A 24,067-nucleotide genomic window follows, 5' to 3' on the forward strand; every position below is an offset into this window, starting at 1 on the left:
ATGCCAAAAATCTGGCATTGAACTACAGACTTCTTGACTTTGAAACAAGGCTCAAACCACTGCGTCATGGCTACTTTTAATTATATGCTTATAAATGAAATGTATCATGATGGAAAAGCTATGCAACTGGTTAATAAATTTTTTCGGTGTTTTTATTAACTTTGGTAAAAAAAAAAAATTCTAAAATGGATAAATAGTTTTTACGCTATTAAAATCAGACATCTCATTTATCTGAATGAAATTCCGATAAAAGTAAGTTCCTGAAATATAAAAATGCTGATTAAACGCTATGATATTAACGCTATGATATAAATAATATTAACGAGAGATTCATAGTTGGCTATTCTCTAAGTAAGGAAATGCGCTGAAAAACTGGCGAATGAATAGTTTTGATGCCCACTTTAAATATAAAATTAATATTTTAGGTAGCAACCCAAAAAAATATTTTTAGGTTCAATACTTTAATATTTAAATACATTTATTCAAACTATTTTTTTTTACTTTACTTTATTAAAGGTAAAATTCTTTAAAACTGAAAAAATGCATGACAATTTGACGTTTGAAATTGCCGTTGCGTCATTTCTTAAACTTTATCCATAATTTGCCATTAATCATTCTTATTGAATCGGAATGATTTTGGAAATTATACTAAGGGTGTTATCTATATAAGGTATACTTATCTCTTTTTTTTTTAAGTCATACACCACAGAGTGTTTATCAGAATAAATTAATTCCAAATTTTTTTATGCGTTATGAAGGTAAAATTTATTGCGTTATGAAGGAAAAATTTCTAAAATGCTATTCTCGTTGTATAACTGCTTATTGACTAAATAAATACGCACGTGTGGTCTCGTGTTACAATCACAGACGCATGCAAACATATACACGTATACTATTCTAATTTTTTACGTATCATTTTTTATTAAATCTATTTTTTAAAATAAACACAGTTTATGTGTTTAATTATCCAATTATAGTATTATTGTTTTTGTCGACATTTCCTTTAATGAGTTTACTTTACGTACTAAACATACAAAACACGTTAAGAATGTCAAATAAGTTCCTCTCTCCTTTTGGAAAAGTTTTGTATCTGCGGAAGCCTCGATACGAAAATCATTTAATCTAAAGTGGCTGTTAGACCATGATAGAAACCTATTTTGTCTTTATGCGTGGAGAATAAGTCAAACATTTTAATATTCAATTGATATATCGTGACATCAAGAGCGCATCGAATGACGCCAATTCTATTATAGTTCAAATTCTAATATAATTTCAACTTAAAAGATGTGAAAATGCCTCTATATTGGATATTGCTTTATTCTATAGCAGTTAATTATTGTTTTTATTACTAAAAACATTAATACGCGTTTGCTAATCTATTCTGAGACAATAGCAATGCTTGTGGTGCGTCAAGTGATCGATTTCCCGTCAATTAACTCGATGTATACATGACTTTTTTTAAAAAAGAACGATGAACATCTTTTTTTTTTCAATTAATAAAATACTATTGCGTTATTTGTTTATTTTAAAACTTTTTTGTTTCTCTTAAAAAAATATAAGAGCAACTTAATTAATTAATTAAGCTTATAAACCTGTTTTAAATTGATACTTAGTTTCAAACAAATAAAAGCGCGTTTTAAGTAATTACATGTATGTTGTTTTGCGACTTATTGCAACGTACGGTGATTGAACAAGATGTCAGATTAGTTAACTTGTTAAAGTGTTTTCATTCAATTTACTATTCAGCTACGTTTTTTTTTTAGTTAAATGAAGTGATTGAGTTTCTTTGACTATTTAGAGGCATATTTTAAAGGTATGATAATTTTTATTTTAATAATGTGACATTTAATCTTCCTTTTTTAACTTTTTGTTTGTAATGTAAGATTTTTAATAATTAAAAAAAAATTAATAACTTTAATCAGTTTTATGATTTTTGTAATCATTTATTATTATTGTACATATAAATATTTTTTATTGTCAACTTTTATATACAGAAAAACAATATTTTTTATAAATTAACAAGAGTTTGTTTAAGTAAAATGTTTAATATTGTTTATATTTAAGCTAGATTTTAAGTTTTCTGAAACTAGGTTTCGAATACTTATAGGAACGTCGACGACAAGTTGCACAACAAGTTTGTTTCATAATAAAAACATTTTTTTACTTAACTTAACAACAACTATTAGAAATATTTTTTATAAAACTTTAAGCTTGACTTCCAATAGTTGTAGAGATATTGTACAACAGTTGTGTGTTATTATTGTACAACATTTGTTGCATAAATTGATTTGTTTTTCTTTCCGCAACCATTGTTTTACAACAGATTTTGTTGTACGACGTTAAGTTAAGCAACTTACGTTAAAAATAATTCTATTATAAAGCAAAGTTGTCGTGCAACTTTCGTACGACATTTCTACAATTATCGGAAACCAAGCTTCAGAAAACTTTTTACGCACTTTTTGCACATACATATTTTCATTCACTAACCCGCAATTATTTATTTAAGTGTATTAAAGTTAAGTGTTTAGGCGATGACTTCTTTTTCCTCATGTGTTTTTAAGAAAGGTATCTTTATTTCAAAGGATCGCATAGAATATACAAAAAACTCGTTGCGATAAAAATTCTTAAGTAGAAGTTCTCGCAATAAATATTTTTAAACCGTTTTTAAACAATAAAAGCTCTTCAAACAGTTGATTTCACTTTATTAAATAAGCAAATGAGTTTTAATAGCTTTTGAGCTTTTGTATGGTTTACGCATGCGCCCTAGATTTTTCTTCAAACAGTGCATTTGAAAAAGTGAATAAGTCTGCTATTAATTTTAATTAAAGACCTACGTTATAAATAATTATGGCTGGCGAAAAATTATGAGAAATAAATAACGAATGGTTCGGTTTGTGCTAAAAGGGGGAGGGGGGTCAAAGGGTACTGAAAAATTTACGAACGACCTTTATCACAAAAATCTCGAGTTGTATTTATCATTAGTTAAACTAAAATTAAATAAAAAATTTGTTCCAAAAAAATATATTTTATTTAAGTGCTTGACTGAGCTCTTCTTAGACTGGGTGGATATCTCCATAAAAATGTTCAAACTCTATTGTTATGCACAGTTGTAGCTTTATAATGTCATCTATTTTTGCTTTCTTTATAGAAACATTATCTTGAGGATAGGCTTTCTTTATAGAAACATTATCTTGAGGATAGGCTTTCTTTATAGAAACATTATCTTGAGGATAGGCTTTCTTTATAGAAACATTATCTTGAGGATAGGCTTTCTTTATAGAAACAATATCTTGAGGATAGGCTTTCTTTATAGAAACATTATCTTGAGGATAGGCTTTCTTTATAGAAACAATATCTTGAGGATAGGCTTTCTTTATAGAAACATTATCTTGAGGATAGGCTTTCTTTATAGAAACAATATCTTGAGGATAGGCTTTCTTTATAGAAACATTATCTTGAGGATAGGCTTTCTTTATAGAAACATTATCTTGAGGCTTTTTGTTCTGTTAAAAGTGAATTGCAAGAGTTTTTAACAGTATTCAAGTTGAATGAGTGATTAAAAATAGATTTATAAAAGTTCAATAGCGATTGAAGCAAAGGTAGAAAAATGAATTTTTTCCTTTTATTATATAGAAAATTAGCTTTTTTTTCAAAAAAATAGTTGACCAACTTCTAAGTTCTTAACCTTTAAAGTTTTTAACATTAAACTCGTCAACTTCTTTACCATAGCAGAACGGTTCAATAAGTCTGTATCTCTATAAATAACTAAAAACTTCATCTTTTAGTTTGATTATTAGGGAGGCAAAAAGATAACAGTTACCAAATATAGGACTAATTCTAAGTCTTCCATTTTAAATTAGATTGTTTTTTCTGTTTTAGTAAAAGACCACCTGCCTAATGATATCAATTGTATCTAAAAAAAAGAAAATATTAATTCGAATAAAAAAAATGAATTTTTTTGATGATTTTCTAATGTCATTGAGTAAAAAAAAAAGAAACAAAAAAAATTGCCAAAATTAGAATCGGTTTCCAAGTCCCTTGACTTAGGAACTAATTCTCCTCGATTTAGGAACCAAGTCTCTTTGACTTAGAAACCAAGGTCTTTTGCTAAAACAGAAGAAAAAATCTAAATTAAATAGAAAACTTACTTAGAGTTACTAAGATTTATTTCATTTATTCTAGACAGATAGTAGGTGTAATGCAATCATTTGGATTTAGTTCTCTTCTATTTAATTTAAAAACAATCTAAATTAAAATGGAAGGCTTCCCAGTGGGCAAAGGGGCCTAAATAAAAATTCTTTTGAACGTTCAAATGACGTTCAAAAGACGTTCAAAACGTTTAAAAGACAGATCTTTTAGTTCCCATTTAAAATAAGAACAAGGATCTCATTATAGGCAACCAACACCACAACTACTGAGTGACCTTATTTATTTTTACCATTTAGTAGCTAATGTTTTTGGGTTGTTATTTTTTTCAAAAAAGTTTTAGTCCCATGATGGCATCTCTATGCCAATATGTTCAACCTTTCAATGCCTGTCATAAAATAAGTTTGTCTTTTTTATTAAAACAAGCTGTGTAAAATAATTATTCCAATAAATGAACAAGACATGTAGATGAATAGCATGAAAAATTCACTTCAATAGAATTTATATTATTTATCACAACCATAAATAAAATAAAGAATTAAAACTGCAGAAACACATTCTAAAGTTAATGTTTTTAATTATAAAAACAAAATTTGTGCTGTGTTTCACCGCAAATAATGTAATACCAATATATATATGCAGGTCTAGGGTAAAGTGACCAAATTCCAGCCGCATCTTTACAAAATTGCTTTTACAGACATATTAACAAAAAGGTCTATATGAAAATTATACATTTCTAGAAAGATAAATCTTTCAGCATTTAGGACATAATTACAGCAATTATTATAAATGAAAATTGTTTGAAAAAACAACGAAAACAAAAAGTATATAAATTAGACCAAAATACGGCCACTATGACCAAATTTCAGCCAGGCGTATGCAGAATGAACATAAATACAGCCAATATAAAAAACAATCTTTTTACCAATACTTCTATAGGTTGGCATTTAAAATATTTAAAAATTAATTGTATTACTAAATATTGAATCAATAATTTTTTTAGTCCAACAAATTTAGCCGGTTGACAGATAAGCAATAAAACAGTTTTAGCAAATTTGGACTTACTTAAAGTTTATTTAGTTTAAATTTAAAATGAACATGTTCTTAAACATCTGTTAGAAAAAGATTGCTTAACTTAATACTAAGCATTCATCAATAAATAAACTTGCCTAAACTTAATAAAGATGCCTAAACCTTAAAAAAAAATGTTTTCAGGAGTTGCACCACCTTGTCCATGGGCAAGAAAAAAAACGTATAACAAATAAAAACGTGTAACAAATAAAAGTAAATTTTTTTTAATGCAAATAAAAACCAAACACTAAACTAGATTTAATATTTTAAATAAGAACCTTTTATGCGTAAATCAGAATAATTAATGTCAATGAAATAATTAATGTCAATGTAATAATGTCAATGCAATAATCTATACTACTGTTTTAAAAGATTTGCATAGAATATAATATTCATATTAAAAAAAAAAAGAATTCAGTGAGCTCTATAAAAGACTTTTTTAAACACTAAGAACAAAAATTCATAACAATATAATCAAATCACACCGTTTTTTAATACTTTTTATAGCGACGGTTTTTTTCGAGGATTATATTTTGACTATACCTTTGTTTCCTTTATTCTTAAATCTTTTTAATTTTTGCATTTCTTTTTCGGTTTCATTTTGAGCTATTTTTTTGCATCTGTTTTAATTGTGACTCATAAAAAACTTTTCTGAATTCTTAGCTTTTTTGCACTTTGTAAAATTTGGATCTATGATATGGATATATGATCTGGATAATATGAAATTTTAAAAGGAAAATTTGGGGCAAAAGATCTAGTTTTTGAAAAATCAGAAGCTAAGAGAGTTGAAACTGTAAAATCAATTTCATGCTGATCAATAGGCTGTTCAATTTCAGAGTCAAACATAATCCTAAAGCTGTCTTGAAACTTACTAGTAAATGCAGCTTTATTACTTTCAACTTTTAATTTTATAGTTTTCATACTTAGTTCCACTAAACCATCACTGCTATGTTCTGGAATGTCTACTACGGTTATTGGTTCAGCTAAATAGTCATGATCATTTGCTATAGCAAATCTTGGGTTGGTAATTAGATGTTGTTCTAACTCAATATCTGGTACTTTTGTGCTGTCTGTTGTTTGATTAATCTGCTCAATTGTTGTTGCATTATCAATTGTTTTAATTTGATCAAAAAGATTAGTCACAAACCTGTCTTCAGAATACACATAGTTTGGCAAGTAAGCTTTAGCCGGAATAATCGAAAGATTATATGGAAAGATTCCACATGATTTAAAGCCAGATTCAATATTAACTTTTGCCATACTTTTATTGCAGGCTTTGGTTAAAAGTCCTGTAAAATTGAACTTCTTTATTATAACCCCAGGGTGATTAGACATCATATCCTGGGCTGCTTTATTATATGAAACTTTGAATGGCTTAAATACAGTTCGGTCGCAAGGTTGAAGCCAATTGCTTGTATGAGCAGGTAATTCAACAATTCCAATTCAGTTTTGTATGGCCGTATCTATTAACTCTACGAAATTGTAGGAATCGTGGCCATCTTAAATTAAATTTGTGGACGTTGTGGTCCAATGTTTTTTAAAAATGTAAGCTCAAACCATATTTTTGCAATCCCTTGTTTAGTCCATCCAGATTCACTTGGACTCCAGTTGGTTCCTTCAAGGGCATCTAGAACTTGAAAACTTTGAAGGGATTTTACTGTCTTTTGGAATCACAAGATGGTAAGGCTCTTCCTGCTGCATTCACACAAACAATTCAAGTAATCATTTCTCAATTTCCACTTGTTCTCATATGTAAATATTTAGTACCTTCTGCAGCAACAATTTTGTGCGCCTTAAAGTCTAGCTGCAGCCCTGTCTCATCCATGTTCCATATTACTTCAGGCTGACTTCTTTAAGTGCGGTAAAATAATTTACCACCTTTATTGGATTCATGTATTGATGACGAACTGATGCTGTTGATTCTGGTTGTCGAAGAGTTACTTTTTTGTTATGTCAATTTATAAGTATTCACCATCATTTATTACATGGTTTGCAATTTATAAAAGAATATCCATATTTTTGGCAAGCTTGCCAGCATATACCATGAATTGTTCTTTTCCAAAACCAATGCCCATCCTAGCTCTGTTGTCTGAATCGAGTAACTTTTTTTCAAGATCAAGTGGCATTAAACTTTTTTCTTCCTGCTTTTGCACCAATCTCAACATTTTCAGTTACCCTACTCTGCAAAGTTGCTCGGGGTACTTTAAAAAATTTAGCAGCAGCTCTAACAGACATTTTAGGTGAACTGATAACACTGTTTATAGCTTAAAGTAACACTTCCTTTTTATATTTCACATATTTACCTCGAGTTGGATGACATTGTTTCTTATTATGATTTTTTTTTTTATTATCAGCCATTCTAAAATAAAAAGTTTATATTATAAATTATTAAAATTTTCAATTAAAGATTATTTTTTAATATAATTTCATTTATAAGCAATAATCTACATGAAATAATATGATATCTTTCAATTATTTAGACTTTTGCTTATATTTAAAGTCATCATCCTCATATTTTAAAAATATTATATAAATATTTAACTAAATAAATGCATATACTTAAGATTGATAACTTTTATGTACATTGTTGTACACAAAAGTTATCAATGTACAACTTTTATGTATTGACATAGATGTAACATAAAGTACTTATATTAAAATAATAATATCTAATAACATAAATATCTTACAAGTATGATTTACTTTTAGACCCTCGTGAACCTAATTTCGGCCTTGGCCGGAATAAGGTTTATACCCGGCCGGATTTTGGTCTTTCTTCCAGGTGCATTTAATTCAGAAATACAATCTATTGAAATGACTCAGCATAATTATAAAGCTAAAATTGCCTTTTTAAGAAATGTATTTATAGTTTAAAATAATTAACATTTCGTTAAGTAATAAAAATTTAATGTTTATAAGCTTCAAACTGGATGCTTAGATGATATTTTAAATCTAAAGTAGTACTTTCTTGAGATAAATATTTGTTATGATGTTTCTTCTATTATAAACAACTAAGATGTTTTTTTTTTATTGGCTGAGTTCATACCAGTCTCAAAAATATCGCAATTATAAACATAAAGCAAAAACCAACACAGAAATATTAAATTTAAAATGTGGCTGGAATTTGGTTACTGGGTCGAATTTGGTCACTTTACCCTAATTACCTCATTCATCATACCGTTATTTATATAAATACAGCCAATATTGCCTTCAAGGCCAATGTTGCGTCGAAGGAATATGCTATATTAACTCTTTTCATTAATTTTTGTTATTTTTTATATAGTAATTGCAATTTTAAATCTAAGTTTAAAATAAACATAAATTAAAAAAATCATTATGAAAATGCTGTCCTCTTATAACAGTTTGCTGTGACTGACTCTAACAGTCAGTCAATGCAGAGTCTGGACTGACTCATCGGGTCATTGGAAAGTATTTTTGAAGTTGGAGGACAATTTTATTGCGAATTGGCATAAGTACGAATCCTATGCCAATGTTTTCAAGTACTTTTGGCGCACTTATGCCAGTTTTTGGAAATTTTTTAAGCGCACATATGCCAGCTTACACGAATGCCTATTTATGCTTCGCAATTTTGCCAGTTTGCAATTTTGCCAGTTTTTGCAAATTCTTTTGGCGCCCTTATGCCGATTCGCACCTATGCAAGTCTGCACTTGTGCCAGTTTTTAAAACTGTTTTTTTTTTTAACTTATGCAGTTCGTACTTATGCAGTTTGCACTTATGCAGTTCGCACTTATGCCAATTTACACTTATGCAAATGTTTGCAAATTCTTTCAGCGCACTTATGCCGAATCGCACTTATGCTAATTTTTGCAAATTCTTTTGCACACTAATGCCAGTTCGCACTTATTCCAGGTTTTACAACTGCTTTGCACTTATGCAAGTTTGCACTTACGCCAGTTCACACTTTTGAAATTCGCACTTCTTCAGTTGCCCCTTACTTAGACACTACAATTAAATAAACACTGCCAGGTCAAAGCAATTAAAGAAACGCAATGTTGACTTTAGTGAAGATTTAAATGAAATTATAAGTGCTTTATGTATTCATCGTGCTTTACGTATTTATGACTCGAGTGACAATCTCTTTTTAGTTTGATTGAAATTACTTTTTTTTAAAAATAATTTTTTTGTAAACTCTTATTTTTGTAAAACCTTATATTGAGTGTATTAGGTAATAAATGAAATTAAAAAATATTTTGTTACGCAATAAAACAAGTTAACAAATTATAACAATACTAATTGGGATATAACTGCCTGTTTAGGTATTTTAGTTAAATGAATTTAAAAAAGAAAGTAGTTAATGAAATGTTTTAAAGAATAAAACCAGGTTTTGACATTTGATAAACAAACTATTCTAGCAATCACTACAATAATTTTTTTAAGAAATAATCTGATGCGCTTTTTTTTAATTTTTTTGAGAATTTTCCTAAAACTGTCACTTCGCAGTAGGACATTGATTTAACATGCCGCGACGCACTTGTTTCAAGTAATACATCATTAAATAATGGAAGAAAAAAACAAACGAAAATTGAACTTTAAATAAAAAGAATAGCTAAATAAATTTTTAATAATTTAGAAAAATAAAAAAGTGCGCCAACCTTTACTAATAAGAGAAGGCATTAAAAAGTTTACTCTATGGTACCGAATAAACGTGCCCGCTCTTTTGTTCAACACCAAAAATCTTTGACAATTTTTCCAAGCCCTCCAAACTTTTACAATTTTTTATTGTTAAATTCAAAATTCTTTTATAATCATCCGCTTTTATAATAAAAGAACTTTAAATTTAACACGAAAAAAATTGTAAAAATATTAATAGTTATAACAATAATATAATGATAACAACAACATGAGAAATATAAGGAACTATGAATTACAAACTATAAATAAAACAATCTTTATAAGGCATTTACACATAAAAGTAACAGTTTTACCTAAAGCCACGAAAAGTATTAAAAAATAAAGCTAGTTTTACTAGTTGCATATTATTCCAACAAAATAACTTTTTTTTAACCTTCATTGCATAATATCTACAATACAATATATTTTTCAACAACAAAACTTTCAAACACTTTCAAAACTAATAACAAATAATTTCAACAACAACAATTTTTTTAGGCTATATTTTTTTTTAAATTTACCGGGGGCATTTTACCTCACCCTACTCTGGTATGGTTGAAAATATTTTGAAACAACTTTTGTTTATTATGTTTTTATGGCTATATAATCTATTTTTATAATGTATTTTTGTCGTTTTTTTTATTACAAATTTTTACTATAAAACTATGATGTTGTCATTCAAATATGATTATACTTAAAAAAGGGTTTAAAGAATATATATATATACATCTTTGAATTTATATATATATATATATATATATATATATATATATATATATATATATATATATATATATATATATATATATACATTATTTTAATTTATGTATATATACATCTTTAAATTTATATATATATATATATATATATATATATATATATATATATATATATATATATATATATATATATATATATATATACTTCTTTGAATTTATATATATATATATATATATATATATATATATATATATATATATATATATATTATACAATATAAAAATTGTATATAAAAAAAATAATTTTTGAACTTTATTTGGGCTAACCTTTGATTTGATGTGGTTTGTGGTTAAGATAATTAGTTCAAAATTGGAAACTTAAATAATGTGTTTTAGGGACAGCTCGATTAACTTTACTTTTTAACAGGTCCCTGTTATTTTGAAAAAAGAAGTTTTTTCAAAATTATGTCATGTTGGGTCTTAAAAGTAGCAAAATTATATAAAAATTAAAAAAAATTGATTATTTCATACTACAATTATTATTTTAGATTTAATTGCACAAAAACTATGGTTTTTTAACTAGAAATAGGTTGACCTACTTTTAAGGAACTTTTTTTTTTAAATTCTAGGACCCCATTGAAAAGTAAACTTAATTGAGCTGTTACTGAATATTGGAATAATGCTTTAAAATTTTAATTATTTTTTTCATCAATTAACGACATTTAAACATCTAGTCACTTAATTATTAAAAAAGATTTTTTTTTGAACTGGTGTAATATATATATATTGAGCTGTAATATATATATATTGAGCTCTAAAAATTGATCAGAAATCCTTGTTTCATTTATGTTTTCATTCATTTGTTTCTTTTATGTATGGATCTTGTGGAACTTAAATAACAATAAAAATAAAAGATGTAGCGCTGGAGATAAAAATTCTCTAGATCAATGCTTCTTATTTTCCATTCATAGTATGAGGTAATTTTTTTGAAGGATACCCTGTCATTGATTTTGAAGGACACCGTGAAATACAAGTTTTTGTTGGTTCCCTAGCAAAAGGCAAGAAATATTGAAGTCTACTTTTCTAAAAGCAATTAATGTAAAAGTGAGTCTCCGACATATACTAACGCAGTGTTGGCAAATTTATTGCAGGTTTATTGCAAGTCTAAATAAAATTATTTGTTTATTGCAGCATTATTGATCTAAATAAAAATAGATAGATAGGGATACAATGTTGTTAGAAAGTATAATATTGAGGGAAGTGGTAAGTTTAATCAAATTTGTGTTGTTTAATGGTTGTTGTCTAAAGAGCGAGTTTTATAATGGGTATACGATTTGAGAAACAAACTTCGCTTACATGAACAATGAATAATAAACTGTGTTCTTAGGTGCAGAATAAATAATATAAAGCAGATTTGACTTTTAAGTGCCAAATAAGCAGGTGCAAACGTTTATTTGGCACTTAAAGTCTTCAACTTTTTTTTAATGTTACTTTGTTAGAAGTTAATGTTTGATTTTTTATTTATTTATATAAATTCATAGTAAAAGAAATCTAAATTTAGCAAAAAGTTACAGTAAATACCAAAGGACTTGGAAAAAAATGTTGAAGATTATTGGGCCAAATACACATGCGGGGATATTTATTCAGCACCTTGGAAAAAGTACTTTAAAGCTTCCAAAGGTTCGCGTAGTTTTTGTTTGGCTTACATATGTTCCCAGCGGGCACAAACCTCTATAAGACATCCTATGAACGTTACAAGTTCTTAAGACGTCCTCAAGACGTCCAGCTGACGTTCTGTGCCCATGGAGTTATCATTTAAAAAATAAGTTCTCCAATTAGTGCTATATTTTGAATTAACAGGAAAAAAGTGATAGCCAAGAAGTTTTTTCTTTCTTACAAATACGTAAATTCTGTAAATTTTCAAGACCAGAAATATTTTTTAAGCTTCATTAAAGTGATCACAGGTGAAAAAAATATTTTTGAAATTTTGAAAATTTTTCTTCATTAAAACTTAGTTTGATTTTAAAGATGTTTTGCATTCAAGCAAAACTTACCCTTTAAAGGTTTAATAAGTTCCAAGACCATAACAATCACTTTAGTCATCTCAAGTTGACACCTGATCTAAACATTAAGTTATAAACTAAAATACTTATTCTTTTACTTTATTTATTTTTTAAACATTAAAACTCCTAAAACCTTTCAAAACTTATAGCTTTTAAAAAAAGTTATGTTATTAATTCTTATATCATTCATTAAAAAAAACAAGAGGAGAAGATGTATACCCAAAATAAAGATGTAGATACAACAGCAATTTTAAAAACATCAGAAATGATGTTTTTAAAATTGCTGTTCTAACTACTGTTATTGCATGTTATGATGGTGCCCAAACCAAAATGATGGTGCCCAAAGACTGCTGCCAATTTTTAATCCAGCTAGTTATAGACAATTAGCACTTTTCTAAATAAGAATTTAAAAACATGACATTTAGCGGGTCAAACAATTCGAGAAAAAGTTGATCAGCTCAGTAAAACAAAGACAAAAAAACTAACAGAAAAAGTCAAAAAAATTCAAATGATAAGAATTAACTTGAGGATGGCGCTAGTATTGCATTTTAATTTGTTTTTTCAGGTTTTACGCAGATTTTTTTAAAGATTTTAAGAAGCATTTTTTTAAATTTAATAAAAACAAGGAAAACAGTGCTATTTTTATATGAAAATTTATATTTTTTTATTTAAGTTTACGAGACAACCTAGCGTGTTTGAAAATTAATTTTTTTTTCTGGCTCTCTCAGAACATAGTATTACTCATAAAAGTAGCAATTTAAAAATTTCAAGAGATTCTTATCATTTTTCATTAAGTTTACTTTTTAAGCTATCGTGTTGGAAGAAATACTTTAAGGGCAAAATCTATTCATGACTTGCATAAACATTTAATGAAGACGTCATCATTAAATGTTTATGTAAACTCATGTTGTTGTTTTTTTATTATCATATTTTAGGCATACCATTTCTCATTTTTTAGTAAAAACTGTGCGAGATTAGATAAGTATATTGTTGAGCCTTGATAAACCATTTAAAATTTGAATGATTTATGAACGCTGAACAATATCCTTATCTTTGTTTATTTTTTACTAAAATCTGATTTAAAATAAATATTTAATTTTTTTTTAAATTTAAACGTAAAATATATTTCTTTATTTCTTATATATATATATATATATATATATATATATATATATATATATATATATATATATATATATATATATATATATATATATATATATATATATATATATATATATATATATATATATATATATATATATATATATATATATATATATATATATATATATATATAATTTCCCCCTGCTTCCACCTTAAACCGTTTTGATTTTCTAGCGTCTTGAACTTTTATAAAGATCTTTCCGATTTTTCCTAAATGAGAACGCGTCGATTTGCAGACTAAACAGATTGCAGAATCTGTTCTTACCATATTATAATTATATAAATTTTGTATCTTCCCAAATACTAAATTACCACTTCAAACCGATTTTACCATACTAACTGAATTGAATAGTCGTCCCATGATAAGTTTATCTGACATGGGGGGAGCTACAGTAAAAATCGCGATTATTAATTTTTTTGTGTGTGCAGGCGCCATAATTGTTGCAATAGTGATTTTGTATGGAGTTTTTCTATTTGTTTACTTGCAGCTGTGCTTTACTGAAATTAAGGAGGTTTTATCAAATTATTGAATTGTTGTAAAACAAATTTTCCTTAAATGGTAAAAAAAGTAAAGCAAATAATCGCGTTGTTGAAAAACGAAATATTTACTTAAGCGCAAAAAATAGTTGTCAATGAAAACCTTTTTAAGAAAAATTATTATTTAAATAAAGAAATAAATTTGTGGTTTTTATCGGAAAGCAATTAAAATTATTTTAACAATTAATTAATGACAAAATGCAATTATAAATACTAACGGTAACATTTATAAATAGAAGATTGTGTTATATTATCGAATAATGATTATTTCAATAAAGTTGATTTTTTTAGCTCGTTTTAAAAAGTAGTGTTTTTCTTTTAGAGATTTTGATAATTACACCAAAGTTCCGCGTTAATTGAGGGTTTAATAGGTTTTATACATTTTACAAAATGAGATTATATGACGAAAATCCAATCATTTTAAATAAATGTTAAAAAAAATCAATGAAATATTTGGATTTGGCTTATAATATCTTGGTTATGCAAAACAATTTTTAAAGAGATTTTTGTTTTTACTAATACGTACTGACACTAAAATACGTTCTTGTACTAAAATGATGAACTATTACAATGATTGTGCTACATTTTCGACATATGACTATTTAACAGCTAAAGTATTTTAATGCTTTTTTAGAAGGCAGTCTTTTTCTCTTCTTATTTTATTTCTAGAATCGCCTCTGTATATATATATATATATATATATATATATATATATATATATATATATATATATATATATATATATATATATATATATATATATATATATATATATATATATATATATATATATATATATATATATATATATATATATATATATATATATATATATATATATTAGTAAAAACACTTTTTTAATATTTTTCTTCATCAGCTTATTTTTTTTCTTCAACAACTTGTCTCATCAACAAGTTGTTGAAGAAAAAAAACTTAATAAGTGTTTTTACTAATTTATTATTGCTCTGTTCTTTAAGAATATTGAGCACTCTATCTGCAGAATACACTAACATAATTTATATATATATATATATATATATATATATATATATATATATATATATATATATATATATATATATATATATATTAAAGGCTGATCAAAGATTTATTTAAATTTTAATTAATTTTAACATCATTGGAATTTTTCAACATAATATTTGAAAAATTCGAAGATCATTCAAGAATGATCTTCATTTAAAATTATAATTTACATTACAAATTAGGTACGAAAAAAATACATTTAGTCTGCTGAACTAAAAATATGGAAGAGAGCTTCGAAAAGCTGAAGAATATTGTTTTTCGTCGAGAAAAAGAACCAATAAGAATTGTTGTCCTTGGATCACCTGGCGTCGGAAAAACCGGTATGTTTTATTAGACTTTAATCTAAACTTATACAAAAATATTTTTAATATATATTATTTCTGAACAAAGGTTGTATTAAACTGCTCTGCAACTTTTGTATGGAACTCAGTAGCGTAATTATTGGCTCACCGCTGTCTGTTTGTAAAGATGGGGGCGAGTTAAAAAACAACAACTCATTTTCAAGTTAAAAAAAAAAATTGTACAGTAGAAACATATGTCACGAATTCTTATCACGGTATAAAAATGCACAAATATAGTTGTGATGGTTAGATCATAGATAAAGTAGAAAACTGTAATTATAATCTATTTCTTGATAAAATATACAAATGAGGCCGGTGCGAAGAGGAGGTAAGGGGTATCTCTAATCTGCAATTTTGTAAATTAGAGGAAAATATCTTTTTTTTAGTCAGCACAAACCCGTAGGGTTCCCCTACTCCCTCCCCACTTGACACCTACTCGCACCGGCCCTGTATACAAATAGAACAGAAAGACTACGTCACATACTTTCTTAATTTTTTTTGTAGCTGATGAGTATAAAAGAAAATCAAAATTCTAATATCAAAGTGATATTTTCTGTCAACAGTTACTAGCATTGTTAAAAAGCCTTAGCGCAGTGGTTAGCCCGCATGCCTTAGAAGCTAGAGATCCGTGGTTCGACGCTACCTCTGGGCAAGTTTTATAACATCGGTAAGGAAGGAGGCGTAAACTTCCTTTCAAATATTCTTTCGCTGTGCTTTGTGATAAGACCGTAAAAACTTCTTGGGGCACCTTAAATAAATAAATAAAAAACGCTCCTAAATCAGTTACTACTCCTAGATTAGAAGATAAAACAGCTTTTAACTGCACACGTTTTCCGGCTGATTAACTGCTGTATATTTTTATATTTTAACACAGGTGGCCAAAAACTTTTAGCCGCAGCCAAAACGTTATTTTTGCAACTTAAGTTTATAAAAAACTATTTTTACAATTCTATGGGTCAAGAACGCCTCAGTGATTGAGTTGATCACCGAAGCGTTGCGGCAAAAAATATGGATGTTAGCCAGGTGTTAGCCAAACACTAACTAAATATGACCTAAATAATTACTTCTTACGATTACAAATAAATTCCACTAAGAACCTAAAAGGCAGTATCATTCCTCCACGGAAAGTTAAGATGAACACGAACAAACTTTGCCTGATAATTATGATTTTTAAAAATAATAACACGTTTTTAACGAAATAAGTAAAACTAATTATATTTAATTAAAAAACAACTTTTATTTCCCTCCAAAACATGTTTTATTTCAATTTTTGAGATTGAGTTATGAAGACTCGAATGGTGTCAAAACCAGGGCCACACGGTTGAATGGTGAATGGTGTCAAAACTCGAATTGTTAGGGTTTTTAATAAAGTAATTAAAAAAAAATTGTTTTACAAATGTTACCAAATTATAAAACATCAACATTCAAATAAAAGATAATAATGCGTAATTGTGAAAATGTGAAAGTTCATTTGAAATCTTTTTTCATTGCTCCCTTATTGTAGAGTATATGGCAAATAATAAACTTCTGGCAACGTTATTCGGAAAATTAAGGTTAAATTATTTTCAAAAATGATAATCTAGTTTATCAAAGTCAATGGTAAGGGAATCCTGTTTTGATTCTTCCTTGAAACTCTAAAGTGCAGTATTAAACGAAATCGAAACAATGTGGTACTAACACAATATAACTTAAAAAAACTTATTTATTTTTGAACATTTTGAACAAGTTTTAGAGCGTTTTAGATAAGGTCAATTCATTTATAAATATATTTTTTTAAACTTATTTTCCAGATGATCATAATTATAATATTTCCAAAATTATTATTTTGTTAAAGTTAAAAAAAATAGTTTTAATCAAATATGTTGAGTTTTGTACCAAATTAAGTGTTTGTGAAGGGAATTATATTTACTTAATGTGTTTTAAATATGCTGAAGAAAGATAAAAGAACGCTTTTATCTTTCTTCAGCATTTTTCTTTTCCGTACTATAAATGGGGAAGGAAAAATTTGCATTTTTTATAATGAAACTATTGAATAAAAATGTCTAATCTTATTTCATATTTGCATTTTCACTTAGAATTGCACTACAGCACACTAAAGACGGTGTTTGATATTTGATTTATTGTTGTTTTATAAGATTTATTTTTTGAAGCAAGATGTGTATTTATTTTAGGATTAACGAATATTTAAGATTACGATTAAGAATAAAGGAATATTTTTTCAAACAATAATCTTGTCTAAAGTCTGACCTTGTTTTATATGACCGAATTTTTGATAAAAACCATGGTGTTTGTAACAGAGCTCCTAACTCTCCAGGTTCCAGGCTCCAGGTTATGCCGTGAGTCTCACAGTTAAGTTATGGTTCTCACGTTCTCAGGGTTGATTTAAAATTCTTCCGGTAAACTTTAAAAATGTTAAAAATGTTTAAAAATTATTTTTTTATTTATTCCTTATGTTTTTGCTGGTAATCAAGTATAAAATCACAAATGTTATTGCGTTAAAAAATCTAACAAACATTTTTATTTTAATGATTTATCCAAATTAAGAAAAGTACTTTTTTTTTAAATTTTGTATTTCTCCAGATTTTTGTACAAATCTCTAGTTTTGTTAATTCTCAAGGGTTTTTTTAAAAAAAGAGGTCTGTTATAATGATAACTTTTGATTTTGTTCATCCATCCAAATCAAAGAATAGCAAAATCTCTCGCATAAAAAAGAACATCTTTTTTCTAGGTATTCTGTTTCTTTTGGAATTTTCTGCAACATTTCACGCCCTCCCCAACAGTGCCAAGGCTAATGGGTCTGAGCCCCCTTCCACCCCCATTTTTTAGTAATATTTTTTTTAAAAATATTACTAAAAAAGGTATTACTAATAATAGATAAATTTGGGGAGCAGAGCCTAGCCACAGCTCTGTTCGCAAATTTACCTTTTTTTTTTTTAATTTATAAAGACCTTTATAAATATTTTGTAAAAATGTATAGTCTTTAATAGGTTTAGTTCTGAAAAGGTTCTTTACAAAAACAGCATATAAAAACAAGTGCTTACACAGCAACAAAAACGGCTTGTAGCTATTATATCCTCAATTAACAATTAGATCACGGTTTTCAAAAATTGAAATATTTTTCGGTTTTCAAAAATTCAAAAATTGCATTTTTCCAGTTAAAGGTTTACAATTTGCTGTTTTCATTGTATTTAATATCATTTCAAAGTTACTAATCAAACGTGTTAAAATTTTGTTATATATATAAGTTATTTATTGTTGCTATTGTTATATCACAGCTATATTGTTGTTAATTGTTTAATATACTGCTTTTTCGTTATTATTGTTTTTTGTCTTGGCTAAATTATTCCCTTGACTTTTTCAATAAATCTAGAATGACATTATTTACTGCTTCTTGTTAAGAGGTTTTTAAATAAATTTAGAATAACAGTATTTACTGCTTCTTGTTAAGAGGTTTTTCAATAAATCTAGAATGACAGTATTTACTGCTTTTTGTTAAGAGGTTTTTCATTAAAGTTACTTTTACTTCAGATTTTTTTAAAATCATCTTTTCCACCAGTAGGTTGATTTGAGAAACAGTTAAAAACATCAAAAAACCGCATCTTTTTTTATTTTTCAAACTTTTTGTTTGATTGTTAAACAATGTTTTAAATTGTTTTTATCACTTTTTGGAATTTCAAAATATTGTTTATGTAGATGGGAGAAACTTGACCAAAATTCTACTTCATTTTAAAAGACATGAATATGATAATAACAGCACTATTATTTTCAGCAAGATGATATTACATTACCATATCAGTGTATATAAGTACTGCTTTGGATGAAGCTGTATGTATCATACGAAGAGAAATTAGATAATTTTGCGGAGATGCTTCACTTAAAACCGTTTTGGGTAAAATCAAATATATATGGTTAAAAAGTCTAGGCTGTTTTTTAAATAAGTTTATTGTCTTAAATATTGAGAACGCAGCTTTTCTTATTCATTAAAACAATAATTGCATTTTTTTTAAGTAGAACTTCTGAATGAAGTATAGTAAGTACGTAAAATGAATGTTTATTTAAAAAGATACAAGTTAACACGTTCTTTTAGGTAGTTAAATAATTCTTCTTTGATTCCAATTTTAAATTAGTTTATTTGGTAATATTTATCTTTTTGATGCTGTTGTTTTTTCTCACCAATAAATGACTTAATCATGCCATGTCAACATATTCTTAGCCATGAAGTTCATTTTTTGTAATATAAATTAATTAAAAATAAAACCAGCTGTTTCAGTTTTATCTTTCAAATATATTATATATTTTAATGTTCAATTAATTTTTTAAATAAAGGTATCTTCCACTAAAAAAAAAAGTGGAAAACATAGAAAAAAATTTTGCGAAGAGGTGTTATAGGTTTAAAGGCGTTAAAGCAGTCGAAAAATAATGTCTGACGAAGTTCCTTTATGTACTTTACAAAATCATCTTAACGAAAAAATCCCAATGAGTGTATGTGGTGGGTGTATGCCCAGATCAATCTACAAATTTTGAAAGTAAAGATTCTAGATTTTTTAAGTGTTAGTTTATAAAGTATGCTAGAGGTATAGCGATGAATCAAGGTATTTAGTTCAAGAATGGTCTGTCATCAAAAAAATGGAGGTTTTTACTGAAATAAGGTATTCAACTCTTTGACTAAGAGTTTCTGAGGCTGCAGCTGACATTTGCCATTGGTGCATAGACAAGGACAAGCTTCTATTTTCATGCGCTGAAATAATGGATGAAGTTGGCTGTTATTGTGAATCACGTAAAACAATAACCACTACTACTACAATTTTTGAAGTCATTGCACCTCTAAAAAGAAGTACCTTAAGTGTGTCTAATTCTGGATGGATCTTTTCTACCAAACACTGGACTTAAGCAACCTAAAATTTGATATTTTAATAATCATAAACCTCATGATATTCAGGGAGCTGATTGGTTCAACTATAAAGAATAACATCACCATAACTAAACTTGCTGTACACATATCAAACTGACTTTACCCATCACTACAATGTTGCTTTTCAAAATATGAAAAATCTACGTGTTTTAGTTTCACATTAGAAAATTTATCATTTGTTTTAAATGTATTGGAGAAAGTAAAAAAGAACAATAAAGATTTGATGTTTTTTCATTTAATCCCAATGAAATTCCACTAATCCTACCAAGCAACATTTACAACCATTACAATTTGCTGAGGCTAAAATACACACACAAATTAAAAAAAAATAATTAAAAAGGCTCTTAGTTTTGACCAAGATTAAGGATATTAATAATCTTTACGTTACGTTATCACGAATAAGGATATTAATAATTTTTACGTTACGTTATCACGAATAAGGACATTAATAATTTTTGATACATATAAGTAATGTGTTTTTAAAAAAAATAAGTTTAAAAAACTAAAAAAAAACACATTAAAATTATATCAAACTGATAAATATTCTGTGGTAAATAATATAAAAATAAATCTCTGTGTTAAATTCAATTATGTAAATGAGTAGAATTAAGTGGCCATTCATAGTTTTACATAAGATAAAAATTTTACATGTTTTAATCTCATAAAGCAGAAGATTCTTTTATAAATTGCATCATAGCAAAATTTCTAACGCAGTGTATAAAAACCGAAAACAAAACGCTTAAAAGGTTTGTTGTGTTTGAGAAAATGTCCATTTTGATAAGATATTAGAAGCCATGGTTGTTAAATTTAGTTTAATAAGACTTTAAAGAGGTTTTTAAAAATATATTATGACATATTATAATTTTTATAAACGCATTGAATGAGGAAAATTTTTAAATTTTTATTTTTTTAAATCAAATCATAAATGACAAATGAAATTTAAATTTCATCAAAGTATATTTTGGTGCTTCAAAATTACGGTCATACAAAGTTTAAAAGACCTAGTTTTTAAGCAAGGCCGACGACACGGGTTTCGAAGCAAGGAGGGGGGGGGGGAGAGATAATTTTCAAAAAAATTCTGCAGCCCTGTTTACATTGTTTTACAGTTTTAGGGTCCATAAAAGTTGTTAAAATTAAAAAAATAAATTTAATCTTAATTTGTTTTCAACAGTTTTTATTTTTTGCTTTCATCGCCTTAGAAACAAAAATATTAAATACTAATTTTAGAATGTTGACTCATTTGTTTTTAAAGATTCTTTTGAAAAAAAACCTTGAGGCGAAACAATTGTTATAGTGAAAATAAACTTCATAAACCCTTTCCTTCCCAATGTTGCCATTTGGCAACACAAAATTTAAATTCAAAATTCAAAGCTTTTACTTTCTGAAACTCGTTGTCTAAATGCTGTCTAAATTACTAAAGTAGATAAGAATTAACTTAAAATTACTTGGATGTTCACCGCTTGAGACACAATCATGTTTTTTAAATATTTATAATTTTGTGTTTAATTTGTTTGTGTATTATTGTATATGTAAAGTTTATGGTTCAATTTGTTTTTAATTTACCATTATCTATTCAATTATTATTTAATTTAGCATTAATTATTCGATGCCTCACAAACCAGTTTTTCAATCATTATGTTCCAGGGAAGGAGGAGGCGTACAAATACACTGTTAATGTTGGAGCCAACAAGGCTCAACTTGATATCATGGATTCAAAGGGAAAAGTAAGTTGTTTTTATCTTTCGTTTTAATTTTAATTTCTGGCAAAAAGATCAAATAACTAAAAACATTTTGACTCATTTTAGAATACCGCTTTGATCTCTCACGCAGACGCTGTTATTCTCGTTTATTCAGTTATTGATAAAGACAGCTTTGAAAACATAAAAACTCTTATAAAAAATGTGCGAGACTTAAATTTAAACAGCATTCCAATTATAGTTGTAGGAAACAAAAACGATCTTCCTAAAAAGCGTCAAGTTAGTAAAACTGATGCTGGATTATTATCAGCATCGTATAATGTTAAAGTATTTGAAAGTTCTGCTGCAGTTCCGGTTCACGACGTAAGGAACATCTTCGCTGAAGTTTGCCGTCTTGTTTTTGAGGAGAAAAAAGAAAGAAGAGAGAGTGATCCTACCGACCCGCTTCGCAGAATGACATTAAATGACATTGCAAGAAAAAACTCTTTATCGCTTGATTCTACTGATTTTATTAAACTTGTATTGTGACCAATATTTACTATGTTTTAAGTTAATTTTCATAACGTTTAACAGATCCTGATAAAGAAAGCGATTTGCAAACGAGATTTTTTTCATCTAATAAAGTTGATAAACAAATAAATCGTTGTTTAAGAGCTGTTGAAATCAGGATGATTTGAACTCTAAATATTTACTGATGAACAAAAGTTAAATTAAAAGCATGGATGACGGGTTTTAAATTTTCTATTGTGTATATAAAAATTGTAAATAGCTTTTTATCAAAATAGAAATTAGAGGATTAGTTTTTACTAACAATTCACACTTTGTCTCTTGTTTTTTTAAATCTAATTTACTCCCCAAAAAAAACTCCCAAGCAACCATTTTTAAGTGGGGAGTTACTAGAAAACAAAAAATAGAGTTAAAGATCAAAGAAACGGTTGACAGCTGGCTTGAATAACTGTAGTCTATAAGAGTCAGGAAACATAAAGATGGAAGAGAGTTTCACAGGATTAAAGTACGGGGAAAACAATGATGATAGCTCTTTTGAACAGCGACTATGATGAAAGAACTTTACGACGATGGGAGAGAGGTTCAAGCTTAGCAGAAAAAGCAGTAGTTAGACACTATGCTTACAATCAGTTTTTGGACCTTGTCTTAAAGAAAAAGAGCATCATTAGAAAAACCAGCCCATTTATGACAACAGTATTCCATACAAGGACGAATAAGAGATTTTTAGATGTAAAGAATTGAATCAGGAATAAGATAACGGAAAGCATGATAAAAAGAAGCAACCTTAGCAGATGTTAACTTTGCAATCAATTGTTTCCATCAGAGGTCAGTAGTGATAATTCTTTACGTCTTCTTACCTCCAAGAAGACGTAAAGAAGAGGACTCAGTTAGAAGGTTGCCATTCATTCATATAGAATTGTCGAAAGTATTGCAATAGTTGTGTGCAATAAATAACTGAGTTTTGTTAGAGTTGAAATTAAAGCCACTACAAGCCCCAAGTTGTTACAAAAGTAAGATTAGGTTTAAGATTGATAATCTCAAAAACTTTCCCAGATACTAAATATAAAGCAAGTTTATGGAAAAAATCAGCATGCCAAACTTTATCAAAAGCTTCAGATATGCTGCATGCCATATGCCTTTGCCTCACCACCTCCATCTAGTGCACGATAGAATCTTTTAGTCATATCAGTTAGCAAGTCAGCCGTAGAACAAAATGATCAAAAAACATTTC

At 27.3% G+C, this 24,067-nt stretch overlaps 1 protein-coding gene across 1 annotated transcript; it reads left to right on the forward strand.

The window, feature by feature from the left end:
- Nucleotides 1-1,660: 1,660 nt before the first annotated feature.
- Nucleotides 1,661-23,151, forward strand: LOC100209669 (ras-related protein Rap-2a). Its single transcript, XM_065790332.1, has 4 exons — nucleotides 1,661-1,813; nucleotides 15,562-15,699; nucleotides 22,226-22,356; nucleotides 22,438-23,151. Exons 2-4 carry the CDS (start codon nucleotides 15,600-15,602, stop codon nucleotides 22,855-22,857), a joined length of 651 nt encoding a protein of 216 aa, XP_065646404.1. The 5' UTR covers nucleotides 1,661-1,813; nucleotides 15,562-15,599; the 3' UTR covers nucleotides 22,858-23,151.
- The last annotated feature ends 916 nt before the right edge of the window (nucleotides 23,152-24,067 follow it).

The sequence above is a fragment of the Hydra vulgaris genome, chromosome 02, assembly GCF_038396675.1.
Source record: "Hydra vulgaris chromosome 02, alternate assembly HydraT2T_AEP".
In the NCBI taxonomy this organism is placed as follows: domain Eukaryota; kingdom Metazoa; phylum Cnidaria; class Hydrozoa; order Anthoathecata; family Hydridae; genus Hydra; species Hydra vulgaris.